We start from the raw sequence: 20,457 nt of genomic DNA on the forward strand, positions 1-20,457 counted from the left end.
ACTGAGGGACAAAGATTTCTTTCAATTAATAGTTCCGACAAACTAACATTTCATTCTTGCTCGTGTATTGTTTACCCTGAATTATTCCTCCAATAATCTTCTCCACACATAAAGTCGAGAAAATGTTTTAACAAACAAGTTTTTTCCATAATAAAGTATTTTTATTCCATACAATTTCTCCCAAATTCACAAACATCTCTGAAAGTGAACTGCCTCTAATAAGAATGCCCTAGCGCTGCACGACTGACTAGAAATCAAGCGCATGAAAGGTCATTAAACATGGTCAAGGCTCTTATCCACTACTCTTGCAACGCGCTCATGCATCTTTCTCTCAGTAGAGTAAAAGAGAAGTATTTACACGGCAGAAAACATGAATATCTTACAAGGTGAGCTAGACTCGACTCGAACTCGTGTTACGGATTAACGAACCCGGGTGGTGCACCAGTCAGACTGAGTGTGGTTTATAGCCGGTTTCCCACTATTGTTTAGGCAAATGCTGCGCTGGTACAAATTTTCGCCTCAGAAAACAGGATACACAGAACGGGATCACACGCAGAACAAAGACCACCCAAACTAAAGACAGGTGGCGCACTCACCTTCCCTCCCTCAGGTGAGTGACGACTGCCAGAACAGGAGGGCCATCCGGCCGCAAAGTTAAATAAAAATACGTTGCCAGTCCTTGACTAGAGCCGATCTGGTACTATACGAGATTAAACGCTAACTGAAAACAAAAATTATTAAAAATAAAAGTATTTCATAATACGTTGTTTGTGTGGCCATCTTCCACAGTATCTGTTAACATCTGTTATTATAGGTTATCTGTCTTGAGCTGACTGCAATGGGCCGGCCGTGGTGGCCGAGCGGTTCTAGGTGCTTCAGTCTGGAACCGCGCGACCGCTACGGTCGCAGGTTCGAATCCTGCCTCGGGCATGGATGTGTGTGATGTCCTTGGGTTAGTTAGATTTAAGTAGTTCTAAGTTCTAGGGGACTGATGACCTCACCTGTTAAGTCCCATAGTGCTCTGAGTCATTTGAACCATTTGACTGCAATGTAATTAGAAAGAATTACACCATCTAGACGTGTTTCGCTTTTATTTATAAAGCATCTTCTGTGGCATTCTTTAAATTGGAAACATACATTTGTACATTTATTTTTTGATTCTTTGAAGTTAAAAACAGCGTTTTATTTATGAAGTTAGTCTGTAAGCTACTTACGGTGTTTCTTTACATAGTCTGCACCTACCCCTCTTGCTAGCATGGTTGATGTCGACAAGGGGTTTTTTCCCACGCAGCACTATTTATAATTGACTTTCTTAACTGTTTTTCATTCATCACTGCTACAGTGTTTATGCCTATTCGTTTGTTTTCGTTTACGTTGTAAGTGTTGCCAACCTATGAAACGATTTTGTATGTGTGTGTGTGTGTGTGTGTGTGTGTGTGTGTGTGTGTGACAGAGAGAGAGAGAGAGAGAGAGAAAATTAGTGAAATTGTCTTGTATGTAGATAGAGACGTGAGAGGGGTGGTGTTTTTTCCCACAGGGGGTGGGAAGAACGACAGTGATTATGGGATAGATCTGGGAGAAAATGGTAGTGGTAAATGGAGCCTGTGGTTATATTTGTACTTTTAATGTTATATTAAGTGATCAATCAGTTTAGATAGTGTGTGATTTGCCAAGTTGATCTCGTCTTTTTTGAGTTGTTTCTTTTCTGTTATGGTTTTTTGGATGTGATAGTTTCTTGGAAGGTGAGGTGTTTTTTGTTGTTGTTTATCCTTATGATTTCCATGTCTGTGTCTCTGGTTGTAATTTTATGTTGGTGTAAGTGTTCTGCAAATGGTTTGTCCTATACTTCCATGCTCTTACATGTTCTTTGTATCTGGTGTCAAATGTCCTCCTGGTTTGACCTATGTATCTTCCACCACATGTATTGCATTTCCGTTGGTGTATTCCTGATTTCTGATACAGATCAGTTTTCCTATTTCTGAATTGAGTTGTTAGTTTGGTGTGCTATTTTTATGCCCTTTTTTTTGAAAATATTGGATATTCTGTGTATGAATTTGTGGTTGTATGTCATTGTGTACCATCTTTTACTTTCTTTTTGTTTCACACTTTGTGCTGTTGTTTCTATTCTTGTATTTTGTGTATTTACTTGTGTGTCATTTTGTCATTGTGTTTGTTCTTTTCTGCTTCTTGATTTTATTGTTCAGTTTTGTCACTAGGTTCTCTTTGTATCCATTCTTTTTAATTGCACTCCAGTCAGCTCAAGACAGATATCCAATAATAACAAAAGTATTTTCTTTTTCAATAAATATTATGTTTCATTATTTGTCAATTTACACTACTGGCCATTAAAATTGCTACACCAAGAAGAAATGCAGATGATAAACGGGTATTCATTGGACAAATATATTATACTAGAACTGACATGTGATTACATTTTCACGCAATTTGGGTGCATAGATCCTGAGAAATCAGTACCCAGAACAACCACCTCTGGCCGTAATAACGGCCTTGATACGCCTGGGCATTGAGTCAAACAGAACTTAGATGGCGTGTACAGGTACAGCTGCCCATGCAGCTTAAACACGATACCACAGTTCATCAATACTGGTGATTGGCGTATTGTGACGAGCCAGTTGCTCGGCCACCTTTAACCAGACGTTTTCAATTGGTGAGAGATCTGGAGAATGTGCTGGCCAGGGCAGCAGTCGAACATTTTCTGTAGCCAGAAAGGCCAGTACAGGACCTGCAACATTCGGTCGTGCATTATCCTCCTGAAATGTAGGGTTTCGAAGGGATCGAATGAAGGGTAGAGCCACGGGTCGTAACACATCTGAAATGTAACGTCCACTGTTCAATGTACCGTCAATGCGAACAAGAGGTGACCGAGACGAGTAACCAATGGCACCCAATACCATCACCCGGGGTGATACGCCAGTATGTCGATGACGAATACACGCTTCCAGTGTGCGTTCACCGCGATGTCGTCAAACACGGGTGCGTATCATGATGCTGTAAACAGAATCTAGATCCATCCGAAAAAATTACGTTTTGCCATTCGTGCACCCAGGTTCGTCGTTGAGTACACCATCGCAGGCGCTCCTGCCTGTGATGCAGCGTCAAGGGTAACCGCAGCCATGGTCTCCGAGTTGATAGTCCATGCTGCTGCAAACGTCGTCGAATTGTTCGTGGAGATGGTTGTTGTCTTATAAACATCCCCATCTGTTGACTCAGGGATCGAGACGTGGCTGCACGATCCCTTACAGTCAAGCGGATAAGATGTCTGTCATCTCGACTGCTAGTGATAGGAGGCTGTTGGGATCTAGCACGGCGTTCCGTATTACCCTCCTGAACACACCGATTCCATATTCTGGTAACAGTCATTTGATCACGACCAATGCGAGCAGCAATGTCGCGATACAATAAAGCGCAATCACGATAGGCTACAATCCGACCTTTATCAAAGTCGGAAACGTGATGGTACAGATTTCTCCTACTTACACGAGGCATCACAACAACGTTTCACCAGGCAACGCCGGTCAACTGCTGTTTGTGTATGAGAAATTGGTTGTAAACTTTCCTCATGTCAGCACGTTGTAGGTGTCGTCACTGGCGCCAACATTGTGTGTATGCTCTGAAAAGCTGATCATTCGCATATCACAGCATCTTCTTCCTGTCGGTTAAATTTCGCGTCTGTAGCGCGTCATCTTCGTGGTGTAGCAATGTTAATGGCTAGTGGTGTACAATTTTGTATTTAATAATAATTTTTTTTGAATCTTCTGTCTTCTGAATAGTTTGATGCGGCTTGCCGGGGATTCCTCTCCTGTGCCAACCTCTTCATCTCTGGGTGACACTTCGTTGCTATGTCCTCAATTATTTGTTTGACATATTCCAATCTCTGTCTTCCCCTACAGTTTTTAACCTCTACGGTTCTCTCTAATACCAAGGACATTATTCCCTTATGATCTAACACATATCCTACAGTCATTTCAATTCATCTTGTGTCTTCCGTATGTTCCTTTCTCCGCCGATTCTATGGAGAACCTACACATTCCTTACTTTACAAGTCCACCTAATTTTCGAAATTCTTCCATAACACCACATCTGAAATGCTTCGGTCCTCTTCAGTTCAGGGTTTTCTACACTGCATCCTTCTCTGGCGCAAAATGCTGTGCTCCAAACGCATATTCTTAAAATTTTCTTCCTCAGATTATGGTCAATGTTCGACCCTAGCAGACTACTCTTGGCCAGGAATGCCGTCTTTGGCAGTGCTAGTCTGCTTTTTATGTCCTCTTTGCTTTGCCAGTCAGTTATTTTACTTCCAAGGTAGCAGAATTCCTAACTTCATCTACTTCGTGGTCCCCAGTTTTGATGTTAAGTCTGTCACTGTTCTCATTTCTCATTTCTGTCGTCTTTCTTCAGTTTACTCTCAGTCTATGTTATGTACGCATTAGATTGTTCATTCCATTCAGCAGGTCCTGTAATTCTTCTTCGCTTTCACTGAGAATAGCAAAATCATCAGTGACTCTTGTCATTGATAGCCTTTCACTATGAACTTTAATACCACTCTTGAACCATTCTTTCGTTTCCGTCATTGCTTGAGGGGATGGAGAGGGGAGAGTGCATCCCTGTTCTGTTCCCTCTATAATTGTAATAGTTCGTTCTTGTTTTTTCAATCTTACTGTTCCCTCTTGGTTTTTGTGTCACTGCATACTATTCGTATCTCTCTAGCGTACTCCTATTTTCCTCAAAATTTCGAGCATCTTGTACCATTTTACATTATCGAACGCCTTTTTAGGTCGACATATCCAATGCACTTTTCGGTTTCTCTTCAGTATTGGGCCTTATTAAGCGCAACGTCACAACTGCCTCTATACTGCCTTTGCCTTTCTCGAAGCCAAACTGATTGTCGTCTAGCTGATCCTCAGCTTTCTATTCTTCTGTATATAATTCTTGTCACCAGCGTGAATGCGTATGCTATTAATCTGAAGGTGCGATAGCTCTCGAACTCATCTGCTTCCCAAGGTTTCTTCGCAGCTACCTTTCTTGTATCTACGTCTGTTGTCCAACATCTATGATTGCTCTTTTTACAAATGTCCATTCTGCTTCATATGAAATGCTTACTGTAGTATCCCGTATCGCAGCATCCACATCTTTAGCGAACTTTGAACGGGTCTCATCATTCCTTAGGACTTTAGTACCCCACTTCCTTCCAAACTGATGCTTCCAGACGATTCTTTTAAGCTTCGGTCTAGTCTTCATCATTACTGAATTGTGATATTATCTCGATCTGCCCGTGCGTACATCTTGCAATATAACATCTGGTTTCGGAATCCCTGTCTCACCACAATGTTTTCCGACTGGAATCTTCCCGTATCTCCCGGCCTTTTCGAATCGTATGTCCAGTTCTTGTGACTTTTTGACAGTATATTTGCTAATACTAGCGGAACTTTATTACAGGAGTCAGTTAGTCTTCTTCCTCTCTCATTCCGACTACCAAGCCCATATTCTCCCGTCACTCTTTCTTCTACTCCTTCCCCTACAGCCACATTTCAGTTCCCCATGAGTATTAGATTTTCATTCTTTACTAATGAATTTTCTCATTTGTTATCCTTAGGTACTTATTCTATCTTATCATCTTCTACTAGCGACGTTAGCATGTGTAACTGTACCATCGTTGTCGGCGTTGGTTTGCTGTCGAATCTGATACCATACTGTTTACAGTAACACACTCCCTGCCCTGCCTTGCTGTTCATAACGAATCGTACTCCCGTTACACCGTTTTCTTCTGCTGTTGATATTACCTTATATTCGACCAGAAATCTTAATCTTCTTTCCGTTTCATTTCACTGACTCCAATGTACAGGGCGTAATCGGTATAAGTGGGTGTTTGTATTGATAATTGGGGACAGTGTACTGAGCAACATTACATCAGTATTTACCTCATTCGCAGAGTAGTATGTTTTTGGGTTGGTTATAGCTCCAAGTACATATGGCAAGAGCATGCTTATTTTCCCCCTGGGTAGCAGGTTAGATATTGTGTGGACTTGTATAAGCGAAACACTGAGCCTATACTGACAGATGTAGTCCACTTAATAGTGGAATTACGACCGTGCAGCAAACATCAGGTAGTAAATTATGTGAATTGTTTGTGGAAAAAGTGTTAGACGCAGAGAAGAAACAGCAAACACACTGATGTGTGTAGATATTAAGATACCACCTACAAAAATATTTGCAGGCTTGCCAGTAACATCTTTGATGTAAAGACGTTCTTTATGCATTCAGCGATAGCTGAACTATTTAATATTATAAAGGTTTTACCAAATAAGTATTCAGCAGGTATTGAACTAAAAGATGTATCAAGTCAAGTGCAACATTTATAGTTGAACAACTAGTAGACGCTGTAAATTCATCATTTGAGAAAAATGTGTTTCAAAATGTTTTGAAAACTGAGAAGGAAACCCACACTTCACAAGAAGGGAGTCAAAAAAGAAATTTCTAATTATAACCTCTATCAGTATTATCCGTTTTCAGCAAAATTATGGAGAAACTCTTCCTTATCAGATTGATTTGATGGGCGACTGGATCATTCAGTGTACAGTGCGACGTTACTGTCACATGTTGCTATGCGCACTATGCGATGTTAATTCATCTTATGCCACTAGTTCGTGATTGTTTTGGTGAGAACACTGTACTTGGAAAGATAGCCTTGCGTCCTCCATGATGAGGTGTGTGTTATCGGGAACACCTCTACGGCCACTTTTGTTTGTGGAAGGCAGTCTGTGAATCTCAATGAGGAAGAGTGCCGTGTTTGGGGATACAGGCAGTATTCGCAGAAGTCGGGTAAAGGCTCGCTATGAAGCTCTTGGAACCCGGGCTGGCGCCCTTCCCCTGTGGTCAATACACGCCGCAGCCATCCCACAGTCCCCAAATAATAACTGAGCGCAACGTTTTTGCTTTTCTGCATGAACACGAAAGAGCAAGACCCTGAGGCACCATCCGACCATAGCTTTCTCTTTAAAAATTTGGTTCGGCCAACAGAATTTCTTGGCTCCAGATAGTGCTCTTCGCGCATAAGGCTGACCATTCGTGAAGGCACTGCTTCTGCCCAATACCAATTTTGTGTTTAAAAATGTGCGTCTTGAACGCAAAAGGAGGGAAGTTACGTGAGCTTTCCCCAGCATTTTCATAAGTTCAGCAACAAAAATGGTTCAAATGGCTCTGAGCACTATGGGACTTAACTTCATGTATTACTAAGATTTGGTTTTATTAACTGGGGAGAACTCAGTCCACTTCTCCTAGAAGTATAAGTTGGGCTTGGGCTGGTATAAGTTCATAGCAACCACGAGACCAAGGGCTTTCAACAAAAAGCCGACTCACGCAAATTTTTATGTAAATGAGCGCTATCTGCCGCATTTCGTGTTTCCTGCTTCTGCGCAAGCGAATATTGACCTCAAGGTGACGCCATCGGAAACAGAAGCTAGAATTCCAAGCTACGTAGTCCAACCAGTGACATGCCAGAACGCCGCTATGAAGGACACAATCTTGGCTCCTGAAAGAAACTCATCTCCTGAGAAAGTAGATGGTGCGAATTTTCGAAAGCTCGAGTTTTAGTTCCGATTTGACGTGGTCTGGAACACCTAGAAGATTTTATACAAGGAAGCAGCTACGAAAAACTTCGATGTTATACTGATGTTCATAAATCTTACAAAATCCTCTGCAACAGAGTGTGTGGTGATATGTTACTTCCCTTGTGGCGCAGCAGGGCTCCAACCTGGACCCTCGCCTTTCTCGACCAAATGCTTTTATCGATTGAATTATCCAAACACGTCTCATGAACCATCGTCACAGCTTTACTTCCACCAGTACCTCATCCCCCACCTTCCAAACGTTACAGAAGTTCTTCTGCCTAACGTGCAGGACTAGTTTGTGTAACATTGACTGGGGCTGTAGGACAAGAAAAGATGGAAAAGACTGACTGAATAACAGTTACATTAGCAGATCGCACATATGTTAATATTCTCACAGTTTTAACAAAAAAATGGTTCAAATGGCTCTGAGCACTATGGGACTCAACTACTGAGGTCATTAGTCCCCTAGAACTTAGAACTAGTTAAACCTAACTAACCTAAGGACATCACAAACATCCATGCCCGAGGCAGGATTCGAACCTGCGACCGTAGCGGTCTTGCGGTTCCAGACTGCAGCGCCTTTAACCGCACGGCCACTTCGGCCGGCAGTTTTAACAAGTTTACGACCTGTGCTCTGTACAAGTACCTCTCCTAAGATTCACACTCAAACCAAACGATTAGCAAATTAAAAAAAACTGAACCATAATAATTATTCAGTACAGGAAACCAGAAGTAAGAAAACTTGTACTATTGCTCAAATCACCAAACCTGACAATTCCTTACTCTAGAAGCTAACAGATCTACAGACATTAAAATTTACTTAAATTACTGTAATGGACATACAAGTTATTTACCTGGGTTTGCGCTTACTATGTGAAAACTAGCCACGAAGAAATTTATTGCGTATTTGTGAAGAACTATTTCGAAGTTAGAGGTTATGTACGTTTCTGTACTTACATTTTCGGTCCTGTTTCGTGTCCCTGGTTGGTGTCTCAATCAGCTACTATTTAGTGCATTGCTTTCACTCAATTCTTCATAAATTTCCGCTCACTACTTCACTTCACATGTACTTACACAAAAGGTGGCGAAATGTGATCAGAGCAGACACTTCTGACAATACACTCAGTGAGATGTGTCATGTTATTGTCATTGCTCACTTGTCCATCGTTGGTCTTGTGTTATGGCGCTGGTTTTGAATTTTTGCGTGTGTGTGTGTGTGTGTGTGTGTGTGTGTGTGTGTGTGTGTGTGTGTGTGAGAGAGAGAGAGAGAGAGAGAGAGAGAGAGAGATAGAGATAGAGAGAGAGAAATGGTTCAAATGGCTCTGAGCACTATGGGACTTAACTTCGGAGGTCATCAGTCCCATAGAACTTAGAACTACTTAAACCTAACTAACCTAAGGACATCACACACATCCATGCCCGAGACAGGATTCGAACCTGCGACCGTAGCGGTCACACGGTTCGAGACTGAAGCGCCTAGAACCGCTCGGCCACAGCAGCCGGCCAGATAGGCGTCGAAACATGTCCGGGGAAATATAAAAAAAATAATTGTATTTTCATAAGGCTGATGTCCAAAACCACCCAGTTTTTAAATTGCAAACATGGAAGAGCGAAAAGAACAGCTTCAAACCATAGTAAAATGAGTATGTACTAAGCAATAAACAAGCATACAAGGTATACGTTTTAACGAAATATCTATATACCACAGCCGGCCGGTGTGGCCGAGCGGTTCTAGGCGCTTCAGTCTGGAACTGCGCGACCGCTACGGTCTCTGGTTCGAATCCTGCCTCGGGCATGGATGTGTGTGATGTCCTTAGCTTATTTAGGTTTAAGTAGTTCTGAGTTCTAGGGGACTGATGACCTCAGATGTTAAGTCTCAGAGCCATTTGAACCATTTTATTTTCTATATACCACACATAGAAGACGGATACTAGTAAACAGTTTAAATCAGGCAAATGTCTCTGTAATAAAGTGTGTACACTAAAGTGCTCAGTCTCTATATCTCAAGTTGCACATGAAAGATATACGAACAGTTTCGTGAGCAAATAATAGTGCACCATAAGCATGGAAAAATCATTAAATAGCGACATGGTCATCAGTACGCAGTACAGAAGGAACTGAATGTTTGGCACAGTGACGACACACAATTTATGTGCGTCTGTCTTCTTCACATTCGATTAGTGCGTAGTGCGTTCACACCCAGTATACTTGGCAGTCCTCCGCTCAACAGACCAAGGTCCCTTCCGCTTAGGCAAAAAGAAGTAAACATATAGTCTCTCCGTGTCGGGCATTCCTTCACTGTCAGCGACAACTTACTCCTTGCTCATAGTACTGATCCCAATTTGCCATTTCTGGCACGAGCCTTTTCGTGTTGCACTCGCACAGATAAATCCTTCTCCAACCTAGAATAACAATTCGGTTGTTGTCAATCTAGGTCGTAGTGCCGAACACGGCACACACTCCTGGAGGAAGTGATACTGCAGAGGCGTGGCTGAGCCAAAGCCCGGGGGATTGTTTCTAGAATTAATTTTCACTTTGGAGTGGAATGTGCGCCTGCGCCGAAGTTTGGATGGTGGGAAATCTACTGACGGAAGTAAAGCTATGCGGGAAAGGGGGGGGGGGGGGGGAGTGAGTGAGTGAGTCATGTTTGGATTCCTCACTCGATAGAGGCCTTGCTCGGGAGAGGCAAAGGTCCAAGGTTCTATTCTCGGTCAGGCACACAGTTTTAATCTGCCAGGAAGTTTAATAATTCTTGTTTTATACGTTAATGAACACAAATTTCACTTTTTTAATAGCATCGATTCGTTAAATCATAAATTGTATAGAAAAATTTTACAGAATTAAATAATACGTTTTAAATGCTTCTTTACGGGTTTTCCATTTGCTCTATACTGCTATATTGGCTATTAGTTATAACAATTTTTGCTCTTGTATGATATGCACTAGAGATAGTGTGTGGGGGTCTACAGATCCTAAATAAAGTTCTGGTATCAAAGGGCTGTTCTCTGCAATGTGTACAATCCTGTTTCAATATATGAACATTTAAATTATAACCTCTTTTGTTTTGTGTTGTGGCCCCTGTTCATGACTTCAGCTTCCTAACTAACCAAACTGGAATCCCCTTCCAAATAGTGGCAGATTCAATGACCTTTGCCGATCAAGACTCAGGACGAAATTAAATTTCCACCGCGAACAAGGCACACAATGGATCCTCCTTCCCCATACTCAAACGGTGGGAAACCTACCAAGATTACCACTTCATTATCTGAAACAGTCCGCAGCTCGTGGTCTCGCGATAGCATTCTCTCTTCCCGAGCACGAAGTCCGGGATTCCCGGCCTCCTCAGGGATTTTCACCTGCCCCGAGATGAGTGGGTGCTGTTGTGTCGTCTTCATCATCATCATTCATCCCCATTACGGTCTGAGGAAGGCAACGGCAAACCACCGCCGTGAGGACCTTGCCTAGTGCGGCGGTGCGGCTCTCCCGCATCGATCCCCTAAGCTCTGCCAAGAAGCAGGGGACTTCATTTCCATCTGAAACAATCGATTAGATGTTGATCGGGTGCACGCAGCATAAAAATGAGAAGTGAATGTAACAAACCTGAACGACGAAAACAGCCACGCGGTTCAAGTTGCCTATACAATCTCTTCCAGGAACAACACAAATTTGATTTGACGTACTGTAATTATGTACCGAATTTAAAAATTTAAAGTTTTGTCATAATCCACTCATTAAGAGACGTAATCTTGTTTTAAATGTTTAACACATTATGTCAAGTAAAACTGTGAGGCTGAATAACTCACAGGGCGTAAATTACTCCGATTATATTCGTCCACTCTTTGAGAATGAGAGAACTTAGTGTCATCTAGTAAATTTCACACATAATTAAAATCAATTTCGATACTTAACCTCGCTGACACCACTGAAAAAGTAATGTAAGGGAATATTTGTCACTTACTACATTGTCTCTGTTCATGCAGTATAAGTTCAGCATCAAGCATGAAGTTTAAATTTATTGCTTTTTTACTAAGGGAATGGTCCAAGCCCACCCTGTGATTTTATATTCAGGAAGAATACAATGGATGATACGCACTGCCAAAATTTTAGCTGCTAAGATGCAATGCAAGTATTTTTTTTTTTAAATTGTAGAAGTTAATCGTTTTGTCGCACGAAGACCAGCTTATGACAGCGGTTTGTCCCGCCTAGTTCGCGGAAGGTCTTGACAAGAGAGGGTAGCGCTGTTTATAGCAAATATCTGGAGTGACAGTCGCGAATTTGAAACACCTAAACCGTACGAAAAGTGCCACGTATCATCAATGTTTTGAATAAGAGACAGATCATATCGACAACTAAACATTTGTATATGTAATTCTTACAAAGGTAACTAGAAGAGGAAAATAATCAAGGTAGTGAATGATGCCACATTACTGACAACTTCACTCAATCGTGACTTTAATGTATTGAAATGAAATATTTCTTACACACATATCATTTTATAACAGTTCCCTCAGCACAGTTCTTGTGATAATTTCTGAATAAGATACGTTTTAATAACGCCATCAGGTTCCTGTCAGATCACCGGAGTTAAGTGCTGTCGGGATTGGACAGCATTTGGATGGATGACTATATGGGTCTACCGAGCGCCGATGGCAAGCGGGGTGCACTCAACCCTTGTGAGGCCAATTGATGAGCTACTTGACTGAGAAGTAAAGGCTCCGGTCACGAAAATTGTTAACGGCCGGAAGAGCGGTGTGATGACCACACGTCCCTCCGTATCCGCATCCAGTGACGCCTATCAGCTGAGGATAGCACGGAGGTCGGTCAGCACCGTTGGGTCTTCCGAAGCTTGTTCGGTCGGAGTTTTTGTATTTTAATAACAATGAAACAGATTCTTGTTTATTCCCTACAGACGTCACAACAAAGCGCGGTGTCATTTGAATGACGCAAGCATTTTCCTTACACCAGACACATCCGACAACAGAAAAAATATGATTTCAGGCACATCACAGTAATTACTAGTCTTAATTAGACAGAATTACGGTAGAGTAAGAAATGGTCCTCGCAGTTGCTCTGCTTACTGCGCTGTGTACCGGGCTTACATAAAGCAACTTGTAAAATGTGCCAATGCAAACTGATAATGGACTATTTACTGCAGATTAAGAATACTGTTCTCCTGAAAAACCTCAAAAGGCAAGCAGCTATCCTAAGTTACATTTTCCGGCAGTTTCCTTAAAAACATTTTCGACAGTCGAAAAAATTCTTTACCGAGAGTCACACTGAGTGTTCTTGGTGGAATCTGTATCACATCTACAGACTTTTTGTCGTCCTTCTGAAAGACAGAGGTATCGTTATGTCCAGGCCAAGAGTACAACAAAAGTAATGAATTAAATTCTTTTATTGGCTAGAAACCGTTTCCAATGAAATGTTAAAATATTTTTGTCCTGTTTTTACAGATTTTGATTGGTGAATTGCAAGATTTTTGCCACTAAACAGTCATTCTTTTTTTTTGTCCTAACATGCCTTGAGGTCCAGGAAGACAGATACAAAGGTGCGGAAGCAGTAATCTGCTCATACTTATCACTGTCACTGTTGTATCTGAATGAGTCATAGCATTAATCGATTGCACAACAGACTCTGTTTTTTTCGCCTCGAAATGATTAAGTGCTGTTTGCTCGCAGTTCTTTCAGGAAACCTGACTGATCGGTGTTAGACACAGCAAATGTGGGGATAACAGGAAGCTTCGTTTTCACGTCAGCTACGAATCCCCTCTACACCTTTACTTCCAGTAACTTCGTTGTTTTGCGACTTTCTATACTGTTTATACTGTTTGATTTTTTGAATCTGTTGAAACAGGTCGGAGAAGACTTGAAATCAGCAAAGTTCATCTTAGCTGTGATTTGGAGGGACTTGTCTCATACATCTTCAGTTGTAACGGTGCATTGTGACTCATAAGCAGCTCTACATGGTTCATATCTAAACTCCTCTAGAGAACTGTTGTTTGTGTTATTTACTTCATTTTAGGTGTTTATGTTGCTTACTAATTGGGGGGGGGGGGAAGACGAACGGGACTTTGTGGCTAACCTGTGCAGTTTTTCTTTCGCAATTTTGCGAGTTTCATATCGGCGCGTATATAATGCAAAACATCATTACCAAAAATTTCAAAATGTACCTTTCCGATTTACTTCATATCTTTACATGTTACTGTAATAAACATATATATACGCTGCTAGCAAACATGAAATTTGTATTTATGGCACACTGGTTCATGATTAAAATCCTACTACAGAATCTGAATTTGGAATAACATTCAACGTCAGGGAGAGTGGGGAAGAGGAAGAGGACAGAAGGATGGGAGGAAATAGACACAGAAAACAAGGAGGAGGAGATGGAGAGGTAGTGGGAAGCAGGAGGAGGTGGAAAGAGAGGGGAGGAGGAGTAAAGAGAAAGGGAGGGGGGATGAACAGAGGCATGGGGAAGGAGGAGTGGATGGACAAAGAAAGGTGGAGGGAGAGATGGACAGAGACAGAGGACAGAAGGAGATCAGGGCGTATATCCAATTTCAGTACTTATTAGAAACGTCTGCTTTCTCTTTTCTTTCTTTTCCATTTAAGCTGACTGAGCCACACCGAAGTGTGGCCAATTACGGCTAGTTGCTACTAAATTATTCCCTGTACCCCGGGACTGACACCTTGTACAGCTGACTTGTGTGCGAACCTTACAGAGAGTTCTATGTAAATCTTTTCGATTTGTGTGTCCTCAGACCGGTCGAAGAGTGACTCCGAGTGCCGGGACGTGCTGCGCGTGTCTGAGGGAGAGGGCGAGCGGCCGCTGTTCGAGGAGTGCGGCGAGCTGCCGCGCCTCCTCAGGCTCAGCTCCGCGGGCAGCCAGCTGGCCGTCTCCGTCCTCACCACCTCCAAGACGATCTTCGTCCGCAGGGGCGTCCTCATGTACTACGCCGGTGAGACACCCATTCGCCCTCATATCAGAAAAATAACACTCTTATGTTGTTTTGTCTTGTTACTTGCTGCAAGTTGAGAAAGTATTTATAAATTCAGCTGCGGTCTGGGAAGCTAATTTTACGTGGTGGTCGAATTATTACGCTTTGAAAGCAAATGCATTACACCTCACATTAAGAGTAAGAGTAAAACAATAATTTTATCGTTGTATTACGAGGAATGTTCAATAAGTAATGCAACACTCTCCTTTTTCTCGGCCAGTATCGGTTGAAAAAATGTAGGATTTGTTGTTGAACATCGTGGAATATTCACGCTTCAGCCCATATAGTTTTATGAAGTTCCCACTGGCCGCGGCGCTATACGTAGTCTTCAAAATGGCGTCCGCAACGGAGTTTCTTTTCGCGGAAAATCAGACCACTGCAGAAATTCATAGCCACTTGTACAGTGTCTACGAAAAACCTCGCAGTCAACAAAAGCACGGTGAGTCGGTGGGCAAGTAGTCTGCCTTCAGCGTATATAGGACACTCAAATCTGTCCGATTTCCAAAATGCCGGCCAACCGCACACAACTGTGAATCCTGCAATGTTGGGACGTGCGGACACTCTCATTCGTGGTTACCGGCGAATCACAATGAAACACTTCGCGCACATCTGAACTTTTCTGTTGGTAGTGCTGACACACTCGTCCACCAGTTGAGATACTTAAAGATGTGGGCCGATTGGATTCTCCGACACTTAACAGACGACCATAAGGAACAACGAAGGACCATCTGTGCGGAATTGCTTGCACGATGCGAGGCTCGAAGTGAAAATTTTTTGCTGAATACTGTCACAGATGATGGAAAATGGTTTCATCACTTCGGACCGGATACAGAACGGCAATCCATGCACTGACGTCGCACTGCGTCGTCCGAAGAAAAAGTTCGAAGCCGCACAAAGCTGGTAAAATCATGCCGACGGTGATGAAGCAGTTATTCTGTTTGATGTCCTTCCTCATGGTGCAAAGATCAGCTCGGACGTGTATAGTGCTATCCTTAGGAAACTGAAGAAACGACTTCTGCTTGTTCGTTGCAAAACAATGCAAACGAACTTCTCCTTCTCCGTGACAACTGAAGGCCTCGCGTAAGTCTGTACTCCCGAGAGGAGCCCAAAAAACTGCATTGGATTGTTCTTCCTCATCTGTCCTAAAACACCGATCTCACACCTTCCTATTTCAGTCTGTTTCGCCCAATGAAGGACGCTCTCCGCAAGAAGCAAAACGTGGATGACGGGGACGTTGTTGATGCAGCAAGACGTTACCTCCGACGTCGGCCAGTAGAGTGAGGCCAGGCGGGCACACTGGTCGACCCAGCGAGTTGGCGTAAGGCTGTTGCACGAAAAATAGGGTTTTATAACCAAAATTGTGAGAAATAATAACGTTTATAGGAATTCCGAATAAAATCACGCTGCTTTCAGAAAAAAAATCCCCTTGTAAAAACCACCTCTGGGCTATTTTACTGGGTGTTAGTAATTACTCTGAGACAAATGAAACACTGGCAGTCAGACTTTTATGGAGCGTTATAACACATTACAAGGCGTTGTATAGACGGTACGATAGCGACTAGTCACTAATGCTGCACGTGCAAAGTGGCAACATTTCTGGGTGTCGTGTGTTATGTGCATGGTCGTGCCCTGGTTGAACTGGACCCACTGTTAACCAACCCTGGTTGTGTAATGAGCATTACGTACACTCAGAAGCAATGTCTTGAGCCACAGGCCTGCTAGTAGTCCTCCCACTTCTTACCCTTCCTTCTGCACTTAATAGAGAGCTTTTCCATCTACACCTCTACGTTTTATTTCTTTCAGATTATTATTATTCCTCCTATGTTTCGTGCTGATATATTCATATCTTTCTCAATATCTGTACACTTTCTCTAAACGATTCTGATTTATCCCGTTTTAACCTCCGGGTACTTTTATTCCTAACCGACTTATACTGCTGTTTTGATACTTAATTCGTAAGATTCTTGTATTTCCTTAAGTCAGTCACAAACTTGAGTATTTCATGAATCATTCATGGCTTCCTTGCCTCCATTTTATACCTACTCTGTCCTACTTGTTTTCTTCTTTGCTATATTCCACTCCTTTTGTACTGAACGACACCTTTACTTAAGACATTGGTCACTGCCTCAGAGGATCTCCACTTCGCCATATTCTGTCTTGAATTTTCAGTATTCCGTCATATATTCCTTTTTATTTATCTTCTTGAATCTGCCTGCCTTTGATCACTACAAAGTTACGGTCTTTCTCTATATCAGCATCTACGTATGCTTCGCAGTCTGGGATTTCATTAGTAGAACTTGTCTAACCATAATATGGTTCTGTTAACATCTCCCAGTGTGTACTGGTTCAAGTATACGAGTATCTTATACTCTTATGATTTTGGATAAGGCATTCGCTACAACCACTGCAACCTCTCTCTTCTGTCATTCCTTTCCTCCAGTCAAATTCCCCAGAAACCCCATCTTCCATTCTCTCCATTTTCACAGCCTTCCAATCTCCTACGAGTACTAAATTTTCATCCCTTTCACATATTTAATCAACATAATAAAATCCTTGTATACCGCGGCCCGATACACTACGAATTTGGATACAACACTGTGAAAAAATCTAATTTGTTTACAAGTAGCGCTTCTGTAGCATCATTTACCTCAACAACCCTCAAGCTATCAAAATAATAACCGATAGAGATAAGAATAACTAAACTCAACCTTGCTTTTGTCTTATTATCATTATATCAGTATGTCACTGGACAGAAACCTGAATACGCGCGTCACGATCAACACTGTGACACAGGCAACAAGTTGGATACTACAAATGAGCACAGCCACAATGAGCATCAGGCAATATCCTTTACGAGTTCAGATTTCTCTCAGTATGTTACGTTGCCGTAGAAACGAAAACGATTTTCTATTAGTAATAAACCATGCAAGTTTAGCACGTGACTATACATGAAGGTATACATGAAGGAACTTTCAGGGGCTGGGTGAAAGAATAGGATGGAAGTTTTATAAGCACAGTTGAAAGTGATGAAGGAATGGACAGAAAGTGGACAAAACTAGTAAAAAACAGTGAACCTGACGAATGTTTTTATAGATGTTTTTTAGTAAAGCCAAGTGAAGGTATGCCATTTCCCACGTCAGTTATTAAAGTTCAAGCAGCCAAATTTCAGTTTGTTTTAAATGACAACGAATAATTTACGGCTTCCAATGAATGGTATTCAAGATGGAAATGTCGCGATGGAATTAGCCAAACGAGCACAAACGAGCACTGAAGGCGAAACAAGGTCTTCAGATGCTGAAACCGCTTCACAATTTTCTAAAATTTTACTCTAAGTAATGGTGATAATTTAAATAATCGTCAAGTGTATAATTGTGAGTATGTGTCGCTTTATTATTGATTACTTCCAGCCAGAACTCTCGAAGCAAAATAGTTAAGAAATACCTCGATTTTCAAATTGGGAAAAGTCAGAATTACTCTCCTCTTTGCAACAAATAAATCTGCTGAACGTAAGCTGAAAACTCTTTTTAAAGGCAAAAGTAAAAGCTTAGATGTTTTAAACATTTGAACATGTTATCATTGCCGTTAATTTACATTCATTGAAAGACTGTTTTGATGACATGCGATATATTCATAAAGCGGTTTCAAGAACAGCTTGTTCCGTTAGTGAGAAAACTCGTACGAGTACTTAAACTGAGAGAAGAAGCTCTGCTAATTCTCGATCACTGTCTAGTTCATACACCTGCTAATATATTGCAGTCGGAGTTTCGCCTGAATACACGACACCGGTAATTCAGCCGTTCGATCAGGGCACTAATTTTAGGCTCAGTAACATCGTGAACTGCTCACTTCAATAGTGTTTTGAGATGAGGAAATGAAAATGATCTGTAAATCTGTAGACTGTTGCGTATTCAGTAGGGCTGGAATGGAAAAACATCATTATGGTTAGCACAGAGGATTGCAGAAGCAAGGGTTCCATTGTTCCATAAAGAATGAAATGGCTCAGGTGGCTCGGACGGGAAGTTCTACATTGCAATATTGTTCTTGAAGCCTTGAATCGCTGGCAGCCGTTGAACCGACTTCAGAGATTATACATGGCAAAGGCTTTGTTGATGTAGTACGAAATGAGAGTGGTAAGGCGGTCGAAAATGAGGAAGACGAAGAAGAAGATTGAAAGCAGAGAAGATGCTCCCAGTGCAGGTGAAATATTTAGTTATATTAACAAAGTAATTACGTGGATGGGGGGACAAACTACAACAAGCCATATTCATTTGTTACACCTTATGTGAACATACAACAATAAGCATAAAATAAAATACATGAATCTTTAATGCAAGCAAATTAAAGACCAATTGGATAAAAGAATCACAAGAAGACTTGCAGCAATTGAAAATTCCAGCGGAAGAAATTGAGAACAGAAATCCGTTCAGAAGTAAAATCAAAAACAAGAAACTTGAATAAGTCTCAACGAAAGACACAACAGAGAAACAATGGACAGATGAAAGGACGAAAATACACAATAAAGAGGTTCTGGGAAGAAAAGAAAAGAAAAGAAAAGAAGAAAAGGCAGTAGAGCTGTGACTGGCTCAAGTTCACATGCTCTCCTAAAGGGGAATAACGGAGAATAATAATAATAATCAAACTGATGAAATAGCAGGCCAAAAGAAGGTTACCGACTTTTTTAAAGCAGTAGGGAAAGGACCTACAGTAGCTTCCAGACAGTGTTGGAAATAGTAATGTATTTAGCAGTATATTTTATATACCGTAGTGGAGTTCAGTATTTTACGGTGGTGATACTGCTTGGACGTCATTTGAGAGTAATTTATCCAAATGCTATATTTGATAAGATTTTTAAAATTTTTACATTTCATATCCTTTAAATTTAAATATTGTAGGATATTCAGTATAGAGTAACACAGCAGTGTATCCTTTTCCAAACTTTCCATACGTCGTACGTCAATCCACAGCTCACTCTCGATGCACCACAGTTAACTTATAATCCAGAGGCAAAACATATCCCTGAACAACTGCGTTCTATCGGTCTTCAGCTGTACTTGTATATCTTCATTAGCTTGTGATATAGGCACGTAAACCTCTACAATGGTGGTTAGTATAGGCTTAGTTCGAAGCCTCAGAAGAATTACTTGGTCCTCGCTTTGCTCATAGTAGTTCATCTTTCGGCTTATGTCGATGCCAATATTTGTTATACCATCCATTGGTACTGCCTTTTTATTTATTTATTTATTTATTTATTCCCTCTCAAAATTTCTCTCCAGTACCAACCACGTCACAATGTCTTAACCGAGGTCCTACCATCCCGTCCCTTCTTTTTGTCAATGTTATCCATACATCCCTTTCCTCGGCGATTGCGCGAAGAACATCCAAGTTGCATTTCGTATCAGTACACCTAATTTTCAGTATTCTTCTGTAGCACCACATCTCAAATGCTTCCACTGATTTCTCTTCCGCTTTCCCCACAGTCCATGTTTCACCGCCGTACAATGCTGTGCCCCAAACGTACATTCTCAGAAATTTCTTCCTCAAATTAAGGCTTATGTTTGATATTAGTAGATTTTTTAGGCCAGGAATGTCCTTTTCGCCAGTGTTAATTTGCTTCTTATGTCTTCCCTCCTCCGTCCGTCACGGATTATTTTGCAGCCTAGATAGCAGAATTCCTTAACTTCATCTACTTCGTGACCATCAATACTGATGTTACGTTTCTCGCTGTTCTCATTTCTGCTACTTCTCATTACTGTAGTCTTTTTACCATTTACTCTCAACCCATATTCTGTACTCATTAGATTATACATTCCATCCAGCAGATCCTGTAATTCT

At 41.5% G+C, this 20,457-nt stretch overlaps 1 protein-coding gene across 1 annotated transcript in view; it reads left to right on the plus strand.

Annotated features, from left to right (window-relative positions):
- Positions 1-20,457, plus strand: part of LOC124798439 — a 431,708-nt gene that overhangs the window by 388,325 nt on the left and 22,926 nt on the right. Inside the window, exon 5 of the mRNA XM_047261856.1 lies at positions 14,389-14,586. Within this exon, the coding sequence (XP_047117812.1) occupies positions 14,389-14,586 (198 nt within the window). The remainder of the gene's footprint in view (positions 1-14,388; positions 14,587-20,457) is intronic.

The sequence above is a fragment of the Schistocerca piceifrons genome, chromosome 5 (genome assembly GCF_021461385.2).
Source record: "Schistocerca piceifrons isolate TAMUIC-IGC-003096 chromosome 5, iqSchPice1.1, whole genome shotgun sequence".
Taxonomy (NCBI): domain Eukaryota; kingdom Metazoa; phylum Arthropoda; class Insecta; order Orthoptera; family Acrididae; genus Schistocerca; species Schistocerca piceifrons.